At 42.0% G+C, this 26,980-nt stretch overlaps 1 protein-coding gene across 2 annotated transcripts in view; it reads left to right on the forward strand.

Annotated features, from left to right (window-relative positions):
- The first annotated feature begins 1,321 nt into the window (after positions 1-1,321).
- tmem104 (transmembrane protein 104) overlaps positions 1,322-26,980 on the forward strand; it is a 78,874-nt gene continuing 53,215 nt past the window's right edge. Inside the window, exons 1-9 of one of the 2 annotated variants that reach the window (XM_031732225.2) lie at positions 1,322-1,369; positions 1,459-1,597; positions 2,248-2,321; positions 4,215-4,336; positions 6,793-6,874; positions 11,585-11,681; positions 12,497-12,577; positions 21,867-21,966; positions 24,770-24,866. In XM_031732225.2, the coding sequence (XP_031588085.1) occupies positions 2,277-2,321; positions 4,215-4,336; positions 6,793-6,874; positions 11,585-11,681; positions 12,497-12,577; positions 21,867-21,966; positions 24,770-24,866 (624 nt within the window). In that variant the 5' untranslated portion in view covers positions 1,322-1,369; positions 1,459-1,597; positions 2,248-2,276. Of the gene's footprint in view, positions 1,370-1,458; positions 1,598-2,247; positions 2,322-4,214; positions 4,337-6,792; positions 6,875-11,584; positions 11,682-12,496; positions 12,578-21,866; positions 21,967-24,769; positions 24,867-26,980 lie in introns of those variants that run through there. The other variant, XM_039611362.1, reaches the window with a different exon arrangement.

Genomic DNA, 26,980 nt, shown 5'->3' on the forward strand with positions numbered 1-26,980 from the left:
TTTTCTTATGCTTCCATCTTCAAGCTTATGGATTTTTTGTGCTTTCAACCAAATAAACGCTCACTCTTTGTTGGTTTGAATCTGCCCACATGCCACTCTCATTTCAATAAGGCTAAGCAGTAACACGACGGAGGTTATCAACTTGATAACAGGGTTAATCAGTTTAGTGTTCACATGGTTGGAGCTGAGAGCAGCTGACCAGTCAGAAACACAGATGAGCCTAGGGGGGCGGATTGACTTTATAAAGCAAATTAAAACTACAATATTAGAAAATATCAAGAGATTAAACACATATAACACACTGAAAGCAGTTAAAGCAGCAGCTCTGTGTGTGTGTGTGTGTGTGTGTGTGTGTGTGTGTGTGTGTGTGTGTGTGTGTGTGTGTGTGTGTGTGTGTGTGTGTGTGAGTGAAGAGTTTTCAAAGCTCTGTGGGAGTGTGCAGTCACGATTGTACAACTGCTGTGAGACTGTGTTGCAATGAGTGCTTTGGTCAGCAGTATGGAAAAGACCTAAGCTACAGTATTAATAAAATCTATCATATTTGCAGAGCTACAAAGCTGGCTGTAATTTAACAGACTTCTCAGAATCACTGCTCGATTGTTAAGACACAGGAGGATCTGATGGATTACAACCGCTTTTCATTTAACACCTCTGCAGCTGAGGGTGTGTTTAAATGCCTGAGAGGGAAGTGCCAGTTCAGCTCAGTTTGTGGACTGAAATAACGTAAAAACAACTGTGTCAGGCGACACGTTTATAAACTCATCTCCAGTAAATGTGATTATTATAGAAGGGCGCTGGTTCATACTGGCATCCGTGGTAATTTTACACCAAATCTCACTTGTCTGATGCTAGAATTGTAAACGCCAATAAAAGATGGATTTCATTCACTGGGATTTCAGTGTGAGCCCAAGAGGCTCTGCTTTATTATGGCACAGACAGGTATGCCTGTCATATGACATGTACACGTGTACATGCCGCTCGAAGGGTCGCTCATATTGATAACCCTGACAGTCCGAAAAGGCGGGTAAAAAATAGTGGCTAATTCAAAAAGACAAATTTATCAAATGTATTTGTAAAACGTGATGCACAATAGGCTAAAGGTTACCGTAAAAAATAAATATAAATAATATGTGATATTAAACTCTAAAACATGGAGTCAAATTTCAACCGTGATTTTACAGCAGGGTCGTCAAGTTAACGATAATAAGATGGGGCAAAATGTTCAAAATAAAAGCTTTATTTTGTCAGCCAACGGGCTGCCTTGCAACTAGGGTAAACAAGCCTTTATTTTGAAAATCAGGAAATGTGTGCTTGCGTCAGAGATAGATGTATTTTGACTGGTTCGTGCGGGAGCAGGTCAGCTGTTTCGGTTAGTTTACTGCTGAAGTTAGCGCCGTGTTAGAGACGTATTTCTTTGTGGAAATGTGTTTTTATTTTCCCCTTTACACCGACTTCCAGGCTGCCACATAAAGGCGAACCAGTCCGTGCTGGCTGAGCTGGAAAAGTGAGCTTTTTTCGGGTAGCGAGTGAGGATTTGAACCCGAGCATCCTGCTAGCTTAGCAGCTAAGTTAGCAACACAAACCTGAGAGGAGGGAGGTGAGCAGTGTTTATTTTCATTTCCAGTAATGACAGCTCTGTGGCAGCTAGATATCTGCAGGATGACCTGATGAATTTATCTCTTTTTATTAGTAATTATTTTATGCTGTTATTCGTACGTGATAGATGTGCTAGTCTGACGTTATGCTTCCCGAAGGAGCGGTTGCCATGCAAATATGAGCTCACTGAAATTACATAAACTCAACTAAATGAAGGCAAAGTGGCCAGTAAAGATACACATACTTAACGTGTTGAATTACAAACATTGAGTAGGTCATATTTGTGGCCATGGCAGTACAGTTTTTGTCAGTGACAGCTGTAAGAAGACATGTGACACTGAGCACATACCTTCAGATTTAGGCGTCATATTTCTGCCGAATTACAAAGCAGCTCCTAAAAATTAATTAATGTCCCGAGTTGGATTTTGTGCCAATATACTTCATGGAATTGTTAAAGTAAATACTAAATTGCACGATAAGTTACCGGGTTTTTGTTTCCATGCAAGTAAGAACAGATTTAGCACTTCGAATGATAATCTCTTTGTTATTTACTCCTTGAACCTTTTTTAAAAACTGAAGATAATTGTTATCATCATGGCAGTAACGCAACAGGCTTCGTAAGCTACCTGACTGCTTTTTCTTTCTGTCCAGGTGAGAGGTGAGAACCAGGATCACCAACCATGGCAGGTGGAATTACAGACACAGGAGAGCCCTACTCTCCATTTGTAAGTTTCCAGCATGCAGGAGTTTCTTTGAATATTTGAAACACACCTTTGCTGGTTTAAAACAGCCTCTCCTACTAAAGCACACTGTTACGAACACATGAAAGGGTGATTAATGTTCAACACATAAAGGTTGCCATGCTGTGCTGCTTTTGGTTGTAATTTGATGTTTAAAGGAAACAAAGGAAGGTGTGTTAGTCACAGCTTTCCTGTCAATGAAAAGAGGAGAATTGAGGGAAATTGTTTGACTTCCAAGCGTGGCTGTGTTCTCCTCACGTCTGTCCTGAAGCAGCTGATGCATTTAGTCACTAAAGGAGCTAAAAAAAATGGTCCTGGTTGTAAGGACACCTAAACACAAAACCAGTGCTGATAGTTTAATTTAATTAAAAGTGTTTTCAAAGAAAGAGTAACACAGCAGCTATATGACGGCCAGGGAATGATATACTTGACCTGGATAGAAAATTAGAGGACATTGGAGTGTGTGATGGTGTCACTGTAGGAACCAAAGACTGGAAAACAATGATCTTTCAAATTTTAGAAAAATTGACATAAAAAAATAACAGATTGAAACTGCTGAGGTTAAAATCCCGGTTAAAAAGCCGCAGCTGTTGTCTTTGTCAGAGCTCCTTTTAAGGTCAGGCACATGCTTAACCACCTGACGGGGCTCTTTGAAAATGCTGGAGTTGCAGTATTGTTGCTTTATCGTCAACCTTTTTCACTTGTTTGAACTATGTGCCTCTCTTTGTTTGTCACTTAAACACGACAGTGCAGTGGAGCAAAGCACCTTGAAGCAGAGAGGGTTAAAAACCTTGTCACAGGGCCTGAGAGTGAACCCCTGACATTCAGAAACCCAGAACCCTGTGAGCTGAATAACCACGTTAAATACTTCATAAAGTTAGGACACGTCTGTGTCAAGTTGCCTCAGAAATGTATCCATGTTACTTTTAGAATGGACTATTGTACTTCCTTATTATCAGGCTGTCCTAAAAGATCTCTGAAAAGTCTTCAGTTGATTGAAAATATCACAGTGAGAGTACTAACTTCACTCTCAGACTGCAGGCTTGTAGTTATATTTACTAGTTGTTGTTCATGTTCACTGTATGCTCCATTTTTGATCCTGCTTCTATTGGATGTCTCTTGATGTTAAAATGGAGTTCTTCCTCTCCACAGTCACCAAGTGCTGCTCGCAGGGGATCATCTCATTGTTGGTTCTCTCTCTAATATTCTTACAAACGAAGGGTCTTGAGATGACTTTTAGTGAAAATAGCTCATCAAGTCTGCTTGTAAAAAGAAATTTTATGTGTGAAAGTGCAGTGATAAAAAAAGAGGAAGCTTAAAAGATCCTTCTACATCCTCTTTTCTTCTTTTTGTCACGTCAGGCGTCTTTACTCAGTTTGACAGCTCACTTAGTAATACCCTGACTTTGCTTACTTCAGCATGACTTTGCCACAAAGAGTCAGCTCTGCTGGTCAGATGTTTTTCTGTTTTTGTTTTTTTTCTTTTTCCAGGAAGTAAAAGCCTTGAATGATTAAAGCACTCAGCTATCCGATAGTGTAAGTGCTGCCCAATTAAGCCCAACTGTCTCCCTTGGCACTGGCCCATTCTTCCACCCAAGTAGCTTGATCTGTATCAGCCCGGGTGCCAAGGAGCACCTGATACTGTGGTGCCTGAGGTTTTGCACTTGGGGAACAAGGCTTAAAATAAACCATGAATGGTTTCTAATAATATTTTCTAATATTATCACACAATAGTAGAAAATAATGGAATGTCTGTAGAGAGATCTGGTCAGCAGAGAGGTGAAATAAAAAGCTTGTGCGGGGGATTTGGTTGCGTTATGTTAGTATTTATCAGGAGCACACCTGTGCATGTCTTTACCTCCCGTGGTTTCCTCTCCAGGTGGGGCTGGTGTACATGTTCAACCTGATTGTGGGGACTGGAGCTCTGACGATGCCCAAAGCCTTCGCTCGAGCTGGGTGGGTGGTCAGTTTGACTCTCATCACCTTTTTAGGATTTATGAGGTGAGTGTTGCTCTGATCCAACCTTAGTTAAATAAATAATAGTCACTGACTTCCACCTTCGCCTTGTTTTTCTGTCTGACATTCACAGGGAACAGTGTAAACGTGGGTTTCTTTCTTTGGTTGATATTTGCCACCCAGTAGGCCGCCTTTTACATCCTCTTTCACTAATAACACAGCACATTTTAAAAACACTGGTGTGTCCAATTATGCCGGTTGTAATTTGTTCGTGGTTAACATCGCTGGCCCTGAATCTGAAAGATTGAGCTGCTTCCAGGAACAAGCTCTCGATTTGTTTCTTGTCTGGTTTTTGTTGTTTATCGTCTTTTAATGTAGCGTTACACGTTCAGACTGTTTACTGGAAACATAAAACTGCACGGTGCAGGGAGGAGCTGTGATTGGCTCATGCAGGCACATCAGCAGGTGGATTTGATTTGCTTTATGTTCTAGCACTTACCTTCAGTATTGGTCAGTTATCTTGATTTAACCGAGAGAAGCCAAAATTGTAATCAAGTGAAACCGTGCAGCCCTGTTTTTTTTTTTTTTTTTTTTTTTTTTTATCTTCCATTTACAGATGTAGCCTAAACATCTCAGATGCATGCTGGTAGTTAAGTGCAAGAGAGAGGAGCTTGTAGCTGAAATATGAGAAGTGCTCATTCAAATGACTTCATGACACTGAACTTCCTTTGGTCCCTATCAGTGAACCCACGGAGTGAGAAGTAGCTCGGCCGAATGATTGCAGCACTGTTTATTAAAGACATGTTCATGCACTGCAATTATTCAGCCTTTATTGGCACAATATGTGCAGGGTCAGTCATGTTGAGTTTTCAAATGATCATTTCTTTTGTAGGTCTGAGTGTTTCGTGCCAAACTCTGCCCCTAAAATTAGAATATTATGTAGAAAAATATCTGATTTAAAAAATATATAAAGACTATTTAATTAACAAAAGCGTCGTGGCGTGGAGCACGGCTTGCTTCAGTGGTTGTTGGTAGTAACTCAGGGAGCTGAAGTTTATTTAAAAAAACCAAACAAGTGCAGGAAGCAGGGAGCTTTCATAGTTCAGCACACTGGACCTGGATGTGTAGCTTCTGGTGCCAACTAGCCTCCAGTTAGCTGGAGTCAGGAAGTAAAGAATACACTGGACGTAATTCTTTCTGTGCAAGGTCGGATCAGGGTTTGATTACCCAACTAATAATAATAAAAAATGAAAAAATTCAGTATAACTTTACTGAATTGGGATTTATTAATAAATCAATGACAGGGAGTCTTTGCTGAGTGCACCTCCTCACACACGGAGAGGAGCAGGTGGAGAAATAAAAAGAAATAATCACTGTGATGACATCAGCGCTCTGAGTTTCAGGCTCAGAGACACCAAAGTATGTTTTAGGGCACAGGTGTCGAACTCCAGGCCTCGAGGGCCGCTGTCCTGCTTGTTTTCCAACTAACCTGGCCTTGTAGCTTCTTATTGGCAGAGCACACCTCATCCAGGTAATCAGCAGCAGGTTGGGCAGGGATATCTCAAAAACAGCAGGATGCTGGCCCTTGAGGACTGGAGTTTGACACCCCTGTTTTAGGGGGAATCGCTTTATTTTTTTCTTGGTTTGTTTTGTTGTGAACTTTGAGTTTTTTACTCCAAGTATAAAATATTTTATATTGTGTATATATTTTAAGATATTTCTCTGGTGACCGTTTGTTAGAACAAACTCACTGTGCACCCTGGTCAGGGAGCAATCTGCAGAACACACTAAAGCTGAAATTCATCTCCATGGAAGAGCTCAGAGTTTCCAAGCGTGTTATTCCTGAGCTGGACTTTGTTTTTTTGTAATTGTTTGGTTTGATTTTCTTCATTTTTGTCTCTTCATTTTTTAGCTTTTGGACCCTTTTGTTTTGTTGGCAGTGTGCTTTGAATAAGAGATTTTAATTATAGGGGGCGCACTAGGGAAATAAGGACCAAATAAATAAATGTGTATAAAACTTTGCTTCTTCCACATCATGTTAGTAGCTGGTGTATACCTGCAGACACATGGAATAGTAAACACAGAATGACATGGAAAAGAAATGTTACTGATACTGAATCAGTTTTTCAGAGTTGGGATTACACCCAAACCTGCATAAATATGGGAATGTTACATCCAAACTCTGCAATCTGTCATTGCTAATATAGAAAGTTTATAAGGTAAGGCCCAGTGTAGGCTTTTCCTAAAAATATTAACCTTTTTTTTTTAAACAAATTTTTCATTAAACTTCTTCTAATCTTAAGCTTTCACAAATCCCTCATTTGTTATACACAGAAACTTGGTGCTTTCCTTTCATCGCCAGCCTGCGGAGGCGTAATAAATGAAGGTGGTGAAAGCACTGTGGAAAACCTTCGGCAGCATTTGATAATGGATCAGACTTTCTTTTTTTTCCTTGTCATTAAAAATATGACCTGTTAACTTGATTATCATCTCCTCTACAGCTACATGACCACCACTTTCGTGATCGAGGTGATGGCAGCGGCCAACGCTCAGCTGCGCTGGAAGAGGAGAGAGCAGGAAGAGGTGAGATGATAAAGTGTCAGAAGGATCAGGCTCTTACTCTATATGTAAATATCCTTTTTAATAAGATGTGTGCTGGACAGATCGCTCTCCGTTTGCTGTGAGGATGTGTGTCAGACAAACCAAATATTAAAGAAGTAAATGTTCCTCCCTGTCAGGGGGAGTTTAATAAGACACTTAGCCAAACAGAGCTGCGACCCTGCAGCAAGGTGAAAGTAATGTTTAATGTTTAGTGTTTAAAAGCAGTGCAGGGATGTTTCGAGCTCTTAGTTCTGATTAAGGTCTCATTCTGACATGTTGAAGCAGCAGAACTTGAACAGCGATAAAGCTGTAAAATGTTTACAGTAAACACTGAGAGTAAAAGACACCAGAGATAAAACGGGGAGACATAGCAGTCAGAGGAGGCGTTCGCTTCCTTGCACATTTGGTCTGCATAATGTAAAGCCAGTAATGTCTCAGTCATATCAAGTAAAATCAGGAGGGAACTTTCTTGCGACTAGGAGAAATTGGTGGTTACTCAGTGATTGCGTTGAATTTTTAGCAGTTGATCCGCCTGAGTTTGAGTGAGAAACACCTTCAACCTTCAGCGACCGCTTTCAATTAGGTAGGAAGTAGGGAACTCGACTCGACTGGCTACCAGCTCTTTTTATTCTAGTTATTCTTGTATAATTGCAAAGTTGGCGAGCGCTTGTGCCATTTTTCAGTTTGATCAGCGTACTGCAGCGACCTGCGAGGCTCTGGCTGTACTCTGAGTGCAGTCAGTGGATGTGAAAAATCTACGTACGGAGATGAAGATGGCAACAGATTTGCGATTTTCACTGTTTTTTTTTTTTTTTTTTTTCCCTGTTACGTTTATTGCATTATTTTTACAGAAAGGTTGCGTGTAATTACCATTCAAACTGACAGCAGACAAACTTTGTGTTATTGTTGTGTTCAGCACCCATTTAAAAGCAACAAGACTGCAAGTTCATTACGGTTGCAGTGATTTTGGTTGTAGCAACAACTACAACCACTCTTTCCTGTAGTGTAACTGTAGCGTCGGGGTTTGTCGTCTTGCAGGAATCTGTTTTCTGTTTTTTCTGGATATTTGCATCCATTTAGACTTTTGACACGAAGCAGGAACCCTGCTCTTCTCTTTAGATTGAGGATTTGGCTCTACTTGAGCAGACACAAGTCAAATTTGTAACTGTGATATAGCGCTGCTCTGAAGATTAAAGTGTCCACTGTACTGTGCAGTCATTTGACTCGAGAATGAAAGAAGCTCGCGCTGTTTGAGAACGACAGTCTGACTTTAGAGGGTTGTGACCTTTAAACACGACTGACGTCTTCCTTATTTGAGCCGAAGTTTATCACCACACGGACATTTGGACCTTCTTTATAGATCCGGTGACTGTCTTCATTTCACTCCCAGTAAAAATCACTTGACTGTAGAATATTTAAAGTTTAAAGCCTGAAAGTTCTCTCTTTTAAAAGGGAAGCTGTATTTTTTTATTTAGGGGGCTGTTGTTGTTTTATTGCCCAATCCTAGCAGAAGTGAAATGCGCCTCTTGCCACCCGTCTATAAGAAACCCAATTTGGATGAAGCCGTCGGTGTAGAACGATACTGATTACCAGAGGAAACAACAGAGTCTTAAATCATTTTTACTTTGCCTTAGAAAAAAAATCTCTGTGTACTCCAAATGGCTCGGCCTTTGCTTTTTTGTTTCTCCCTGGGTACAGAAGTCATCTTGCTTAATGCCTGTGGGTTTCCAGTCGAGGAGTTATGAGCCCGAGGACAATAGCTCGGCTCGAACTGAGCCTCAAACACTCAGCCGTGATTCATGGCTGCTGTACTGCTCAGCATTTTCCCTCCATCTAATGGAAACGGGAGAGCTGCTCAACACTTTATTTCCCTCTGCATGAGTGAAACCTATTAACAACAAAACATCAGGTTCAAAATGAGTTTATTTAGCAAAAACCAGAGAACAGTCAGTCACCATTACCTGCTCTTTAGTTTGCACCGGTGCATGTTTGTCATGTTTGGATGTCACTTATGAAAATGTCACCCATTGATTTTGGACTCGGCACTACTGATTTGGACGCCACCACATTGGTTTTTTGACAGTTACTGTATTTGAATGAGAGGTGGCGACACAGACACCTGCTAATTAGTGCCAAGCTACACGCTAATTAAATACTAATGAAGTTCATCCACCCGAGCACACAGCAGGGGAGATATTTGCATTTAAAACACCCCAGAAAGCTTATATGCACTGTCCTTTGGCATCAGCTTCATTTTTCAGTGCCTCGGTCATTCAGTGGGTGCTAAGCTAACAGAATAATGACATCATCTTCAACTGTTCGTGCAGTAGGTCCCTCAGGGGTCCCCACATCCTCCTCTGTCACACCAACCCACTGCATCTTCTCCTTCACTGCATCCATGAATCTTCTCTGTGGTCTTCCTCCTCTCCTCCTCCTTGCACCTCCATCCTCAGCATCCTTTGTCCAGTATATCCAGCCTCCTCCTCTGCACATGTCCAAACCCTCTCAGCCTCTCTGACTCTGAGCTGTTCTAATCCTGTCCATCCTGCTGACTCCCAATGACCATCTGAACATCTTCAGCTCGGTCTCCTGTCTTTCTCCCAGTGCAACCATCTCCACACCACACATCACAGCAGGTCTCACTTCTGTCTTGTAAACCTCTCCTTTCACTCTTGCTTCCATCCTTCAGCTCTCTTGTGCACTGTATTTAAACTCTAACACTGAACACAGGACATACCTTTGTCCACTGGTTTGGAATGGGAAAAAGGAGAGAGAATGAGTGCCAGTTAACATATTGTTAAATGATTTCACTAAAAATAATTGGTGGATGGATATAAGTTGATCTTAAGCTGTGATATTTCTCTGTTTTTTATTTATTAATTTTTTAACCTCTTTATATTAAATGTTTTTGACGGTTAATGATAAGAGCAGGTGTAAAGTCCATACTCTCCCAGCTTTAAGTCAACACAGATCCCTTATTGCAGGCTTTCTCAAACAGTGGGGCGCGATGTCAGAGGGGGGGGCGTGTGATCACGGGGAACATGCTTTTTTTGCTGTACTAGAATAGAGTGTGATTGCACATCCACTACGGTAGGTGGCAGGGCTTTTACACTGAGCACGCACACACACAGCACAGAGCAGGAGATATGAAGGAGTTATGAAGTGCAGTAAACAAACTCTCAAGAAAAATGGAAAAATATTTAACAGTGATGAAAAGAAAGGCGGAGAGAGAGAGAGCGATTAACGGGACAAACGAACGTCTCCCGAAAGCTAAGATGAGGAGATATGATGAAGCGTACGTAGCGCTTGTCGTCACTGTGACTTTGTAGGTTAAAGTGTTTTATATATTAGAGAAGGACTGAGTTTGAAGTACAGTTTTTGAGGACACGGCTCTTTTGTGGTGCTACGCCAAAATATTTCCGCACAAAAATGTTGTTGCTTGAATCCACCTGTGCTCCCACCAACTGCCATTAAATACCAGTTCAATACCAAAGCTTAAAATATTTCACCAGCAGGGCTGGAGGCTCAGTTGTGAAACCCTCAAAAGGGTTTCATTCAAATGTCTTTTTTGTCTGAACATTTAAGAATTCAAAGGGATTCATTTTCAAGGCAAGGAAAACTATCAGACACCACCAGCTGTTATCAATCAATTACTTTTTATTACCTGAGGTATTAAAGTCAAGTAACGGGTCATCTTCCATCTTCAGACACTTGATGTTCTGATTAACGGGTGTTTGGGAGACATGGCTGCCCTCTGCTGGTGTTTTAGGAGGAGTGTAACTGGATTAACATGTCCTAGAGTTTCAGGAAGGATAATAAATGTTTGGCCCGTTAGTGTATGAAAGAATCTGAAACGGATTCTTTTTTTACACAACCTGCAGAAGCTTTTAGAGAAGCTGATCACATTTAATTTTAAGATCTGGGATCCATTAGGAGGAGGGTCAGGTGATCCGAGTGATGCTATAATCTGTAAACACGGTGATCACACTCAGGTGCAGGCTGTGAAGGAGGAGGTGGTCTCTGTCCTTCTTCCTGTATTTACTCTTGTTGCCCCCAACACATCTGACCAATAGGCAGATTAAATGTTCTCAGATGGTTTGTACCGAAGATTTTGGCTTACTTGGAGATTGAAAACAAATTAAACCACAGAAAAAATGTATGAGTTTACAAAAATCACTGATTTGAACCTGAGCAAACAAACTTTGTCGGTGTGAAAACAGCCTAAAACCTGTGAGGTGAGGCTAAAGTTGGAGTCCAAGAAACGAATTAACCATCATTTAAAAGGAAGCTTGCTGGTTTTGTCCAAAGATAAATCATAACTTAATAATATGAATTGTCACAGATGGAAGCGGGCTTCACATCCTGCAGTCTGGTGTTTGTTGAACTCTTGTTTAAACTGTGGTTGTCGCTGTAAGGCGGGCCACGTAGCTGCTGTTTGTCACTGCTCGTCCGCTCTTTGTTCCTCTGTCACTCATTAATTCACGCACAGATCTGACCGTCAGCGACACCTAATCGATGTTAATCTGCAGAGAATCTGTGGGCACGCGATTGCCTCCATCCTCCATGGGGTTTCCCAGCTGCTGCTTGTAGTTTCCAGATGTTACCTTCCTCTGCGTCAGCTGACTGCTGATTGTTTGTGTTTAGAAATTAGGAAAACAGGAAGTCACGCTTTCCTCCTGTCGTCCTCAACAGGTTGACAACAGCGACTCCACGTCCGAGTATTCAGACGACGACGAGGTCACGTGCCGGGGTCGATCGGAGCCGGAGACGAGGCCCATCTTGTCTGTTCGTGAGTGTCGCTCTCTTTAGAGAAATAGGAAAGAAGATGTAGTCTTACATCAAGACCACACGCTTAGTTCAGGCTTTCTCTCTCGTTGTAAGGTTTCACCTCTGCAAATACGCTCACCGAGGGCTTTATTACACGTTACAGATGTATCTGCATGGCTTGCTTAGCACAGGTTACCTTTATGCAATTGGGCAAAATTGCTCATTTTGCAGGACGTGTTCACAAATCCACGTAAAAGAGACATCATCTTAATATATCACAAATTCATCGTGCTCTGGATCCAGGCGCTAAAGTCGAGGTGTGCCGTCTCAGGCTCCTCTTAATCAGCAAGTCACATGACAGCAGTGCAAACACAGACAAGTTAATATTAACATGAAACAGTAGAGAAATGGCATCTCAAGCAGGTGCTCCAATGACTGGCTAACAACATGAATTTCATACTTTGTCATTTATCAAACAAAAATGTAAAAAATTGTCAGTTTTATGCAATTTTATATTAAATATTTGTGAGATTTTCACAATTTGACAAATGAAACGGGTGGAACAGCCTCTGAGTACAATTATCATCATCTCTGGTATTTTCTGAGAAAAAAGTTAAATTTTTTAAAATGCTTTAATATGAATTCTTTAAATAAATGTAGTAAATTTGTAGCACATTTTAAATAGAGTATAAAGAAGTTATTATATGTTAGGCCAGTTTAAACACCAAAGCGTTTTTTGTCTGTATATATATATATTTTTAATATCAGTCTGGGCTTATCTGACTCCCAGCACGAGGCGTGTTCTTTACTCCCGCCGTCTGCTTCCTGTCTTCACAGAGAGATCAGGGCAGGCCGATCATTTTGACATCGTGGAGCGGGTGGAGATGGGTCAGATGGCCTCCATGTTCTTCAACAAAGGTAATAATCTTCTCGCCTCCAGCTCCTTCTTCATCTCCTCTCTCTGCCCATTATTCAGCTATTATTCAATTAACTTTCGACGTCGCCATCATTAGCCATGTGTAACATTTATATGGAGGAGTAGTGAGGGTTGTGTGGGATAATTCAGCAGAGATATTTTTTTAATGTCCGGTGCTCACATTTACAAAAGGAAGACTGCTGGCAGTTTAATTGGATGTAATTATAAATGGAAAAACTGCCTCTGGTTTTAATTACCTGTTTGAGACCCTATCAAGGTTGTTAATCTCCCTGCCTTGCTTGTGGGTGGGTGAGTAGGTGAGTGAGGGTATAACCTACACTTGTGGCACATTCCTGAATGATTTGGGGGCTAATGAGTTCTCTGTGAAGTTTTGCCGTTGAATTAAAAGCAGAATCACCTTGAACCGGAGACAGACAAAGCCTCGAGGCTCATATCAGTGCTATCGTCTCCTCCTCTCCTCGTCTCCTTGTCTCCTCGTCTCCTCGCTCCTCTTGTCCGCTTGCATTAATCCAGCCGGCTCTTCTTAACCCGGCGCGGGTGCCTCTACAGTCTGCAGCGTCCCTGTTGTTGCAGGAGGAACAACAAAAGGTCAAAGCTCTGACAACATCATCGCACTGACACGCTCGGTCCTTCAGCGTTTCGGCACCAGGTGGAGCACTTGGCACACACTCAGTGTAACACTGAGCCCATGTTCACACCCACACGTGTGAACGCACTCATGCATGCCGTCATGCAGCTCATGCTGTTAAAGCTGCAGTGTGCTCCGTCCAGTCTGCTCGTCACTCACTCGCCTGTTCTGCCTGGTTATGGTGCTTAAAAAACCCCATAAAAACGAGGCTCACTGACGACCTTTCCCACCACGAAACGGACTCCATGCAGGTGAAACACGGGCAGGTATCGACTGGTAATAAGGAAATGAGTTTTCTCTCCTCCTCTCTCTCCCTCATGTGGTGAGAAGCAGCCCAGTGACTCTGATCAGAAATGAATTGGCCCAACACGTGCTGGACGAGGAAAGAGACGGAGCTCTTTTCTCTGTCCCGATTACACCGACCTGCTCAGCTTCTACCTGCTCGCCAGTCTTCCTGTCCACTTCATCCACTTCTTGTCTGTTGCAGTCATGCAGTAATAATAAGCAGTCATTGACTTTTTAATATATGGGTCAATAAAAATTCAAACATTGTCTCCTGTAGACGTCTTAAAGCGCTTTAAACCTGCATTCTGTTTAATGGCCAGCAGGGAGCGACTCCCTGGGTCACAAAGACGTGAGAAAGCTTCCCTCGCTGTGTTTGCTCGTTGACCTCCGTCATTTTAGTCAGAAAACAGGATTGTCCAAGGTGTGCATATTGGCTGATAGCTTGTCAATCACAAGACTAACAGACAACAAAGCAACAAACGGACCAGTTCAGATCATTTTTCATAGTGAAGGTAAAATTTTACATTTAACACACTGAAAAACTGATGCTAACAGAGTCAGGTGGGAGCGTTTTTTCCAGGGTTGGTTCACTGAAAAAGTGCAGCACAGACTTTATTTATCGGCCAATATTCTCTGTTTGCTAATCTGTTGATGTCTGCATTTATAACAGCTGATAAATAAAAAATTTAAACTAAACTGAGCTGTGAATGTTGACGATGCATCGTTTGGCCACCAAAAAGCAACCTGTAACTTCCCCACGGACAAAAAACAACAACCAAATACAAATCTGCACACAGCAAAAGTTAGAAATGTCTTTAACTTTAATGTGTCTGAAATATTACATTCTATAATAATATCATATTCCTAAATCACCAAATCGGTGTCATAAATATAAAAAGCACCTTCTGAATGTTTGGCTCTTTGCTGCTGCAGGGACGCTGCGTCGAGTTGTGTGTTCCCAGTTTCCTGAAAAAAGTGAACTAGCCCCAGCACGCTGGACTGAGTGGTAGGAAAAACAAAAACCTCACCGCTGACACCGATAGCAGACGTCTCTTTACTCTCACCAGTCAGCATAACAGAAGGGAACTGTTTTGGGAACTTAAATGGAGTGTTGTCCACGACGCCCATTTTCATTCCAAACATGAACTCTGAACCTTTGTTGGCCTTTCGATATAAAGGAGTCTAAACCCAGCTTAAAAGTCAAAATCTTATTCAAATACACACATACAGCACTTTGATCGTAGACATACGTACACACTGATCACACCCTGGTTGCAGGTCAAGGTTTTCATCAAACCAAAGACCTTCTGATTATTGCATGATCTGCTTTCTCTCGAGCCACAAAAGGTGACTACAAAGGGATCTTTCAGGCCCTTCAGCAGCACTTTATCCTTTGCAAGCTTCTTAAATTCATAATAAAACCATAATAAAAACCTAAATAACACAATCCTGATATGGGCATTGTTTATTAGTGTAAGGAAAGCGTTTGACAGACTCATTCAGTGGCCACTTTACTTCACGTGACCTTTACATGCTCAGGCTAATTTGAATTCATGTAAACACCTCCTGAGGACTGATATAACTGCCAGGAAACACTCGTCACTGAGGTACACATAAAGTTAGCTGAACAGTGTGTTTGTCTCTCGTCTTTATATATGAATATAAATTAAATTTGAGTTGATTGTTTTTGCTATAATAGATGAAAATAATCAGCAGATAATCTGATAATGAGGGAAAAATCGAGATACGTATTTATTTTTTGGTTCTGTATGTCAGTCGGTGTTTATTCAGAGTTTACAGTTTTTCTCTAAAATTAAAAATGTAAATGAAACACAATCCCAGCCAGTCTTTCAGGGACTATTTATAGTCTGTAGGGAAATGCCTGGGCTGAGCAGTTTTGTTTCTTTTCCGAGGCGACAACTTAATCCAAACCAAGTCCAAAAAACCCCCAACCCTAAGTTGTGAGGGATTATGGGCGTGAGGGGACAGATGTTGACATCTGACAGCCGGCAGTTGTCTTTTCTTGGAAAGCCGAGTAAAACAAAATGAGCTGAGGGCAGACTGCAGTCTTTACTGACAGGCGCATTCAGCGCTCTTCATGCGTTATTAACAAGAATGGGTGCAAACAAACGCCTTCACGCTGTGCTAAAGTTACAGGACTTTAAAACAGTTTTATCACCTCCCTCAATTCTTCAAAGACCTGCAGGCGTGATTGCACACTGTCTTCCTGTCCCGCACCGTAGCAAGCAATTAAAAGGCATCTCTCCTGCTGTTGAATAGGCACTCTTAGAGGGCATTCGACTTCCTCCTGGGCTGAAATTGACGTGATGGTGGCAGCAGCGGTAAGGCAGGCTTGGAATAAGGCCATGGATATCGTATCAGCCTGACCTGCAGCCACTGACAGGAATGTTGATGGAGGCAGGTTTATCTGCACCTCTGTGGAAAGGTGCTACTATAACCTTCACATTGACGATTCGAAAGTTGATTAGGAGACGACTTTGGCTAAAGTCACAAAGGCAGAGAGAGAGAGAGGCGAATGGGAGTGCCGCCTTCGCATCAGCGTCTCGTCCCGGCGTTTCATACTTTTGATATGATTTGCCGTTTGTCCACGGCTCTGCAAACAGAACGATTGCCGTCCTTCCCCTGACATATGGAGGGCCATGGACATGAATACTGATTTATCTGTCGTAACACAGACCTCTGTCTTTAATGAGAGCCAAACATGGGCACGTCCATTTTTAATACTTGAGTGACTTTTACTTAAATGTCATACTTGTGCATGCAGAGCTCTGGCAAAATGAAAACCAGCAGGGCCACTGGGAAGATGAATGGGCACGTTTGCTCCAGCATGGCTCCTGATCATTTTCTATAAGTCGCACATACGCCTGTTTCCTGTAACAGATTTAGGATAAGTTAATTTCAAAGTTTTGGTCAACGGCACAAGTTCAGTCCTGGGAAAGCGGTCTGCTCCAGGAAGGCTTTATTTCTGTTCTATCCCCCCTTGTACTACTGCATACCTTTGTCTGTGTAACTTGCAGTGGTTTCATCCATGTGATAGAACCATCCGCTTTCCTAGAGATTCACAAGTAGGCAATACTTTTATTTTGCTAACTAGCTAGCGCCGGCACTTCCTGTCTTGTTGTCCTTATTGTCATTCAGCTGTCTTCACCCGTGGCCTGATGCTCTCCAGCCCTCTCGCTGCGTTTGTAATCTGTGAAACAGACAAACAACCGTCCATCAGTGCAGGAGCGAAAGACTGATTCATGGAATCGGACTGATGGAAAGCCGAGTGTTTAATGTAATTCCTGGACATTACTACTCCTGTTGCTGTTACTGCAGAATATCATAGTAAGCAATCATTTAGAAAACCACCTCGAGGAGTGAACGTTTATGACGTTGTGTTAATGCCACAGTTTGCAGGTGAAATGACCAAACAATGAAAGCTTCTCAGGAATTTTGTCTCTTTGTGTTTCGACAAAAAGATTATAAGTAAAACTTTTTTTGCATCACGTTTTACTTTATTACAAAACATAATAATCAGTGTGCATTTTGTTAGTGAGAGCATTTTTTAAATTTTGTGTCATTTAAAGTAAATTTAAGCATTTAGGATCCATTGAAAAACATGGACTCATTATCGCAGTTACTGTTTTTTTTAAAACCAAACCAACTGGAGCTTTGCAGGTTCAACTGCATGGACACGTTAATCTGTGCCAGTGACAGAAATATGGCAAAGTGTAGTTGGGACTGAAGGCACTACAACAATGTTTAGTAAAATTTTAACCCAGGAGCGTCTGCCCTAACATATTCTTCTTCTCTCTTCTTCTGGGCTGATTCAGGCCCCCAGGCCTTATGTTTGACATCCCTGATTTAGAGTAAAAAAACAAACATGGCGTCCTCATTTTCAGACAGAAATCAATATAGACATGATTAAAGTGTGTGTTAATGTTTAAAAGACTTTGTGCTGACAGGTTTGGTGTGATTTTACCTGGATCACACAGAAGTCGTGTGTTGACCTAATTTTTCCATTTCTGTTTACTTACCTTTGGAAACAGACTCTTAATGGTGGTGATGTCTCCATATCAGTTTGATTAGTGACTGTTTGTAGTTTGTGTTCATCAGAATTTCCCTTTGATAATCTCACAGAACTGGAATCTGAGGAGAGGGTGACTAGAGGTCCGAATAAAAGTTAAGATTCTCTCTCTTCCTTTTATTTCAGAGGTTTTCCATAAGGTGACAGCTCATTTTCAGGCATCACAAAACGAAACCGCTTCACCTTAAAGAGCAGGCCACAGGTGGCTTAGTACCACAGTACGAATAAAATATTATCCCAGGACTTAAATGGTATTAAATCCCTCCAAAGTCTCCTTGTAGTCTTAACTAAATGTGGTCTTTGTGCTGTTCTCTCGGCTCCTCGCGGGCAGGTTTTCATGTCTGCTGTCAGTCAGAGGAAATGTGCTGATGGATGGTGGTGGTGTTTCACAGCTACATGGAGTCCTCAGCTCCTACATGAAGGCCCATTTTGTAGCCCGCTTGCCTGCGGCTCGGGGTAATTGGGAAAAATTAGTTGCGGTGCAGCGAAGGCCTGCACACCCGTGGTCATGTGGAGCGCTCGCCTTGCTATCATTTACCGACTGCAGCAGCAGAATGCCCTGCTACCTGTTTCTCAATGATAAGTCTCATCCATGTTCAAATTATTAATGCCTGTCCAGTCTGAACCCAGACATTTTTAGGTCATCATAGTGCGAGGTGCTGACCACAGTGCTGTCGTTAGTTTGCAGCAGATTCTGAACTTGGGATTGTGTGGAAATACCTGCCGTTTAATTCCTGCACCTGTACTTTCTGTAGTATTACAATACATATTACAATACGAAGGAACAGTGACCTTGGTGTGAAAGCCAGACTCAGTGCAGACAAAGCAAGCAGGTTAACATCTAATCTCACACCATATTCCAGCAGCATGCAGAACCACATTTAGCAGCAATGACCTGAAGTAACCGTTTTCTGTATGACTGTATCAGTCTGTCACAACCTTGGCCCATTCTTCTTTATAGCGCTGCTTCAGGTCGTTGAGGTTTGCAGCTTTGTGGAAGTCCCACCACAGGTTGAGGTCTGGACTTTGGAAGAGTGCAGCACCTTTTATTCTTTTTCAGCTTTTCTGCTGTAGAGTTGCTGCTGTGCTTGAGATCATTGTCCTGTTTTATGATCCAGTTTGGGCCAAGCTTTAACTTTATATTTGACTCTAGAATACTTTGGTATACTGAGGAGTTTATGGGCGACTCGGTGACTGCAAGGTGCTCTAATCATCACCTTTGTATGTGTTTTTATTGATGTTCTGTGTTTGGTTTTCTCTACTTCTGGTGCTGTTCATTATCATCAGTTATCTCCAATTTGGTCTCATCTCTTTAAAGGACATTGTTCCAGAAGTCTTGTGGTTTGTCCGTACTGCCATGTTTTTTCAAACAAGCCGTACTTGTTCAGCTTTTTCTAATTGTGCTTTCATGAACTTTGACCTTTAACGTGCTAACTGAGGCCTGTGGAGTCCGAGATGCAGTTCTTGGGTTTTTTGCATGGTCAGATCTTTGGGTGCCAAAACTACAGCTTTTATAGAGGTTCTCACATTTACTGGTGACTAATTAATACAGTGCATTTGATTAGCAGCACCTGGCTGCTGCTCCCCTTTTAATTGCAGTACGGGTGTTCTTTGTGCAGGCCTGCGTAAAGTCCTGCAAAACCCCGTCCTGTTTATTTTTCACGTGACTGCGTCTTTGTTTCTAACAGAACAAGCCGTTCACCGTGACATACGTGGTACATATGCTATTAAAATGTAATGGGTATGTTACATTTTGACACTTTATTGACCACATGATTAATTGTTTCATTTTCTTATAATGATAATAACCAGCACACTCTAATAGAGTATGGGCTAAATTAGACTCGGATTACTCTTTTAGGGCTCCAGACTCTAATGTTGCATTCTGACTGTTGTGAGTCAGCTGACAGCTTTAATTACAACGAGATGAATGGTTGTTTATTAGGCTGCCACTTCCTCGTGTTTCCAACTTCTGTCACTGCTTAATTTAACTGTTTGATGGGCACCCTCAGCCCTAAAAGAAGCAGTGTAGCCCTTAAAGCCGTAAATCTGTCAACTTTTATTTCTTTTTAATCGACTGTATGCTCTAATTTCCTTGGCAGTAATGAATTAGCTGAGGGGTCCGGTTGGACGGTCGAAACCCCTTCTAAGAATTCAAGAGGATGATGGATGTGTGGGGCACCGTGTTGATGTGTCTGCTGGTGAAAGCTCTCGATCTTGGCTGCATGGCGAGAGGAGGACAGATGGTTAAAGAACTCGTAAAGAGTAAAGGCTGATGAGGAAAATTCCCTTCATGGAGCGATTAGGTTTTTTTTGATTAACGCTATTAATAAATTTCATTGAACCAGTAAGACGTGCTTACGCTGTGCAGGCCGCTGTCCCAGAAAAGGGATGGAGGGATGTAATGAGCAGAGGTGTAGATGAGAGTACATTTTAATAGAGATGGCAAAGTTTCACTCGTGGTCCATCGGTCATATTTCATGATGAAATGTTCAGATGGCTGCTAAAAATGAAAACTGCGTCTTCTTGTCACTTATTGATCTCGTGTTACTTGCTGTTTTCATTCGCGTAGAGAAACCAGCCGTGCTTTGGTGATCTGTAAAGATCGTCTGCGTCACACAAACATAATTACCAAATTCTAAGCTAATGGGGAGTGGTACGTGCACACAGGAGTGACCCACACCAGGCTGTGGTGGCTCTGTCCACGTGTCTGCCGCCTGCCTGCTAATCCCTGATGGCGCATTTCAAAGTCCATCATTTGTTGAGTTGCCATCTGCACTCAGTTTGGATCCAAGTTGTCCTTAAACACCTCACCCAACCTGGAAACCAACCGTCCATCAACGCTCTACCCTTCTTTGTGTCAGAAACTCTGAAAAAGACTCCTGTCCTCAAACGTAAATGTCCCATCAGTATATTTATGGCAGTTTTGAGTATCCTTAGTTCTAGGTAGTTTCCACAGTGCGTGGATGTCGTACTGGTCTGTTGTTATGAAAGGAGAGTTGTTGATTTACAGGTCAGTCTACGTCAGCTTTGGTTAGGGAAAGAATGAGATTGCTGATACAAGAGGTGGAACTGAGCCTCTGAAGGATGTCTCACCTTAGCGAGAGGGTGAGGAGCTCAGAGTAGAGCTGGTTCCATATTTCGAGGAGCCAGTTGACCATGATGCCTGCTGGGTTCTTCCTAGGTGAGGTGTTCTTGCTGGGGGAGGCCCTGGTGCAGACCCAGGGAATGCCTTAGGCTACGTCCACACTAGCCCGGATAGATTTGAAAACGGCGTTTTCGTCTGAAAACGCTCCGCGTCCAGTCTTTTTCAGTCTTTTTTCACTGAGTTGTGCGTCGACATTGAAACGGATGAAAACGCTTACGCTCCAGTCCTGCGCATGCGCAAAAGCGAGTGAGAATTAATCAGCAATCAAAACAACCGCTGTATAATACCCTCCGCTATCTTTGTTTAATTGGTCACATGCCTGCATCACATGACTAAAATGCGTCATCGTTTTAGAAAGTCTCCGTTTTCGAGCGCCCACACTGCGACGGGACAGCTTTTTTTGAAATGTATGCGTCTTCGAGAGCGTTTCCAAAATGCTGTGTTTTTTTTTTCATTGGGGAAAACGCCGTCTCAGTGTGGACGGGAGGCCAAAACGGAGATAAAATGATGCGTTTTCAAACGAAAACGCATTAGTGTGGACGTAGCGTTAGTGTCTCCTGGACTTGAGCAGGGAGATGGAGGCCTTGACACTCTGTCTAAACCACTGCCCCCTGACTCAAACTTGGACCTGGACGGGTGTCTTCTACTGAGGCTCTGGACCCAGATTGAAGGACCAGATTTGAGTTAATTCTTATTTCATTCTGAACTTGACGAGAGCAAGATAAAGTTCTTCTATTGGGTGGACCAGACCATCCATCCAACCATGCGCTTCCGCTTATCCTTTTTTCGCAGGGGGCGACCTTGAAAAAAGGCGCCCTATGACAGCCTATGACAACCTATGACAGCCTCCCAGCTGTCACAGGGCGAGAGGCAGGGTAGACCCTGGACAGGTTGCCAGTCTGTCGCAGGGCTAACACACAGAGACAGACAACCATTCGCACCACATTCATTCCCGCATTCACACCTATGGGCAATTTAGATTGATCAATTAACCTGGTCTGGTTGACCAAACCATTTGTCAGGATTTGGTCATGACTAACGTCCGTAGCTTTTCTCAGCACTGAGTACAATACATCCCTGACTCATTAATACATTAATGTTTTTGTTTTTGTCTTTCAGTCGGTGTCAATATGTTCTACATCTGCATCATAGTCTATCTTTATGGAGACCTGGCCATCTACGCAGCAGCTGTGCCGATATCGCTGATGGAAGTTGCCTGGTAGGATTATTTTTGGATTTATTTCAAAATAAAGAGATGATATTAGAAGTAGACCTACTCTGCTTGTCCTTATTCTCTAGATTAAACATGGCTAAAGTTTCAAACCATAGAGGCCAGTGTATGTACAGGTAATCTCTTCTCACTTTAGTGATTTCATTCAGGTCAGACTTCTAAATACTCAGGAACTTCTACTCGCTGGACTTCATAGGGCCAGTTCATAGGAGGCGCTTGTGAAGTTGTACAGAATTAATTAACATTGAATAACAAGGGTCCTCTCTGCTGCAAGCCCCATTTTGCTTTGAGACATGTGGTGAAGCACTGCAAAGCATTTTTCTGGGAGCAGCCTCCTGAGAGCAGCTACCTTCAACCACCACAGTCGGCTGTGTTTTTTTAAACACGTGGACATTTCTGTTGTGGTTTAACTTCACTTCTAATTTCTTCCTATTGTTTGGAAACGCGTGCCAATAAAAGAGTGTGTGCTGTTGTAGAATCTTATCGGGACTATTAATAAGTATTAGTCTCAATTCTTTTATGGGTATTGACTTTATAACAAAACTGAAAGCACATAAATACTCAGTTTACTTTTGTATTATTGAAACTGTTTTCATTCATTTACTCAAATTAATTTGGACATTGGTGTAGGAGCCAGTGTAATAAATTTTCAGCTATTTTGCTGAAATTACTCCTTTATTAAACATTATCTTGTGATCGCCGTCTGTTCCACTTCTGGCTGTTCTGAGTGCAGAAACCCCGCCCACCTGGCATTCAGAACATCTCTTTGAGGGGCAGCCAATCACAAAGTTGGCTAATAGGGAGTGCAGCCTTAAAGGGGGTGGGGCTAAAGTGGCAAAGCTGCTCAAGTAGAGTCCAAGCCTAAATATACGAAGCTGAAAATTGGGGATTACTTGTCATATTCTTCATGAAAAGTATTCATAACCTTTGTGCTTTTACTTTTGGCACAATGAAGCACGCCCGTCTTCTTCTCATTGGCTCCTCTGTCCTTTCTCTTTAGTCCTGTTGTGACCTGCTGAACCAGAGATTAAGACAATAAAGCCTCGCTCTCACCTTTAGGCCTGCTCACCTCATACCGGTGCTGCTGGCGCCTGAGTCGTGTTGATTTGCTTCCAGAAAGGTTTTTATTGCGAGTGTCTGGGTGAAAATGAGGTATTTCATATATAGTTATAGTGGACTCAGCCCTTCAGAGCCCAGATCACAGAAATAGTCATTCTGCCTTCAGTGTTGTTTTATTATTTGTGGATTGTGACAGTTTCTGACAGTGATTTTTTTTTTTAATAGTTTCAGGCAGTTTCAAAGAAGTTTTAAGGAAGCTATAATGCAGAATCCTTTATTAACGGATTTATTTCAGTGACTTTTTGTGAGTTTGAGGTCACCTTACACTGTGTCGGTTTGAGATCATTTTCATCTCAGTAAGTTTAAAAGTGTCTTAATCTCCTCTTTCTAAAGAATGAACCCCCACCTTGCATGCCGTTTAACAGTTGTGCTTTACAACAGAATGCTTTACTGAGCTGAATTCTCAAAAAGCACAAAGTAAGCAAATGATTATGATGGAAAAAAGAAAATGACCTGTGATGGACACTTGGGATTGCTAACACATCCATCCAGTCGTCTAACCCTAGTTTTAAAGATTACAATGTCTGAACCTTATTTTTGTACCAACATGTCATCATCATCAACAGCAGTGTAAAACTGAGCTGTCTGAGAGCAGTCTATTCTCAGCTATTAATGGGGGAACAATCCAACCCTTGGTAAACATTCAGGCTTTTAGAGAGGGGGCAAAAAAAGGGCTACTGTAAAGGAAACGGGTGTGGTGTAGGACTGGACGATATATCGAGTTTTTTAAAAATATCGATATATGAATTTTGGGTCATATCGCCCAGTCCTAGTGTGGTGGCTTTAAAACACAAGCCAAAATGGAAGTAGAAGGAAAAACATACTACATGTGCTTAAAGGGACCTGTTGTTCTCATTTTCAGCTCCATATTTTTGTTCTTTGACTCTGCTAGGGTAGTTTTGCATGATTTCCTGTTCAAAATGATCCTTGTTTCTATTAAACTGGGCCTCTGCGTTCATCTGGATGAAAAAAGTCATTTTATCTCCCTTCTTTCTCGCTTTAAGTTCATGGCTTCTCCTCGTGACCATATAAGGGATGCCCCCTCTCAATGACATCATTCAGATGCAAGACTAAACGACTGATGAACTTTACACTTGATTGCCTTGTTTTTCTTAAAGTTTGAAGGGAAATTTTAATGTAAATATTTTTATTTATCAATTTATAACTTTAAAATTCACAGTTGCTCACAGTATTAAATGTGTCCTTTCCTCTTCTAATTGGTGTGATGACAAAACTGACCTCCCCATCCTGTCCAGGGGTGTGGCATGCTGATGCGGTCTCGTTGTATTAAATTCTCCTCACTGTGGTCCCAACCTTGCTAACCTTCCAGCTAGAACGAATGTGAGATGTAACTGAGACTTCAGAAGCCGTGTGCCTCGCCTGAAGGCACAAACTGGAGACCTCCTAGTAACACTGACAGAACTAGATGATTTTCCTAACGCTTGCTTAGTTACACAACAGTGACAGGGTTAGTGATCACTCTTAAGTGATACGCTCTAAAGCTTGTCCTTCAGCGGAGATCTTCGTCCCTGATGTTGTGTAAACACAGACATCTTAAATTAAACCTTTGATAAAAGTCAGAGTGAGAGCCGCGGTGACGGTTTGGGTGTTTCACACAGCCGACAGGTGACGGGGTTTAACATGAAGCTCTGTTTTTTGTGACTGCCTGCAGTGGAAACCACTCCTGCAGCGCTGGAAGTGTGAAGTACAACGACACAGATCCGTGCTGGGGCTCTGTCACGAGGAAAGATGCGTACCGAGTGTTTCTGGTAAGGGTTTATTTATTCATTTTTTACCCTACTTTTATCAGTTTCCAGCTAACGGTCACTTTTCAAGCCTCGGGAAGTGGAACTTAGCCCAGTTCTGCAGCCACAGTCAGTTGACCTCAAAATGTTAGGACTAAGGCCAAACTGTGGTGAGCTGGCATACTGTAGCTGCTCTAACAAATCCCTCCAACATCCAACTAACCGGTGCAAGCCACCAACTAAAGATTCAACTTATAGTGTGTTTTTGTTTGGGACACACCAAAAGGTGTGACAATTTAAAGCCACGCCTGTATTCATAGCAGCTGAAAGTATCCTCTGGATCAGCGGACATGCAGAACTTTGTTCTTTTTGTTTGTCTTCCGGCTGAAATGTGCAAAGAAGTGGATAGCTTTCACCACAGAGGTTTTCACATTTCTCTGTTTGTCTCATGTGCGGTTTTTGCAACTGTCAAACATGTTTTTAAAATCTAATTGAGAAAAGTTAGCAACAACAGAATACACCTGGCTGGTGTACAAGTCCAACCCAACCAGGCTTTTCAGTTTGCTCTCAAAGTGTTATTGTCATTTCCATGTACAATTGTGCCATTCTTCCATTGATGTCCACAACAGATGGCAAACAGCAAAATCCACATATAAAACAGTTAAGTAGAATAAATTATAATTAAAAAATGATTATAAAAAAAAGCATATGAAAAATGTAGTTGAAATATAAGATGTGCAAAAAATAGAACTATAGAAATAAAATGAAAGAATCTGAGCTGCCATGAGTTATGTGCATATTTATGCAGTTTGGAGTACTTGATCAGCTGTATGTGCAGCAGACAGCAGTGAGTGTGCAAACTGAGAAATGCAGACAGTCGTAGATGAAAGTAGGCCAAGGTTAACTTCTGTTTAATGGCAGCGGGAAGAAAGAGTTCTTTCGTCTGCACATCTTAGATTTCACACTTTCATACCTCCACATAAGGGTAGAAGTGTGAACAGTCCATGTTGGAGGTGGGTCTGTGATGATGGAGGCCGGCGTCCTGTGGACTCTGCAGAGAGGGCAGTTTAGTTGTAGCATTGGCGTTGCTGTGTTGAGATGCTCTCAACCATGCAGCTGTAGAAGTCTCTGAGGGTCTTAGGTGACATATTAAAGTTCCTCGGCCCTGTTAACCAGCTGTGTGGTGTTAAATGTCCAGGTGAGGTCCTCACTGATATAGATGCCCAGGTATTTGAACCTGCTCACCCTCTCCGCTTCAAGCTTCATTTGGAACAAAACCTGAAGTCCAGTCAGAGATGAGAGGTGGCATGATGGTGGTTATCAGCCTCTCTTTGTTACTCAGGCTTTCTGCTTCAGGCTCTGAGCATGCTAACATAAAAAGTAGATACTTGACTCTTCCTTAGCACAAAATGCATGCCGCCTGTCTCAGTAAAAAAAGAAAGAAAAAAAAGACCCAAAGCAAATTAAGAGAACAATGTTTGCAGAAAATCAGCATTCTTCTGAATTCATGGGTTAATATGTAATATTTTATCACTCGGGGCTTTCTCAGAGTTGGTTGGTTTCTCATTTATTTAAACAGAACAGGCTACTGAGTGCATTCAGGTCTGTCTCATACCCTAATGAAGGAGATGTGGAAATCAATTTGTGGCCAGATCAAAGTGAAATGAATTGTATGGATTGAATATTCATCAATATCCATTTTCTAATTGCTGCAGCTTGTTATCAGTAAACATAAAAATATATTTATGGATTTTCTGCATCACCTGCAATCTGTTGCATGTAGTTTGCATTTTCTACACAACTTTATTGTAATAAAGAGTTAATGAATAAACAATCTGTGAGAATTTTGTATTTCCTGTGGAGTTAAAGCTGCAGCTCTGGACCTTTGAGACGCTAACAACTTTCCTGCTAACCCCTTAGTTCGTGGTCCCCTCAGGCTCTGTTCAGCTCGATGTGTTGCCTCAGTCAAGTTGCATTTACAAACAGCATGACAGTGGTTAAATGTGGGAACCACATGTGAGGAAAAAACTGCTTTCAGTGAATTTGTGGACTTTGTTGTTTGTTTCTGGCATAAAAAGCAAAGACAGTACAAGAGGTTTGAATAGATACGGTTTGTTCAGCAGTGCAAGTACAGCATG

Source organism: Oreochromis aureus, linkage group 4, assembly GCF_013358895.1.
Source record: "Oreochromis aureus strain Israel breed Guangdong linkage group 4, ZZ_aureus, whole genome shotgun sequence".
Lineage (NCBI taxonomy): Eukaryota > Metazoa > Chordata > Actinopteri > Cichliformes > Cichlidae > Oreochromis > Oreochromis aureus.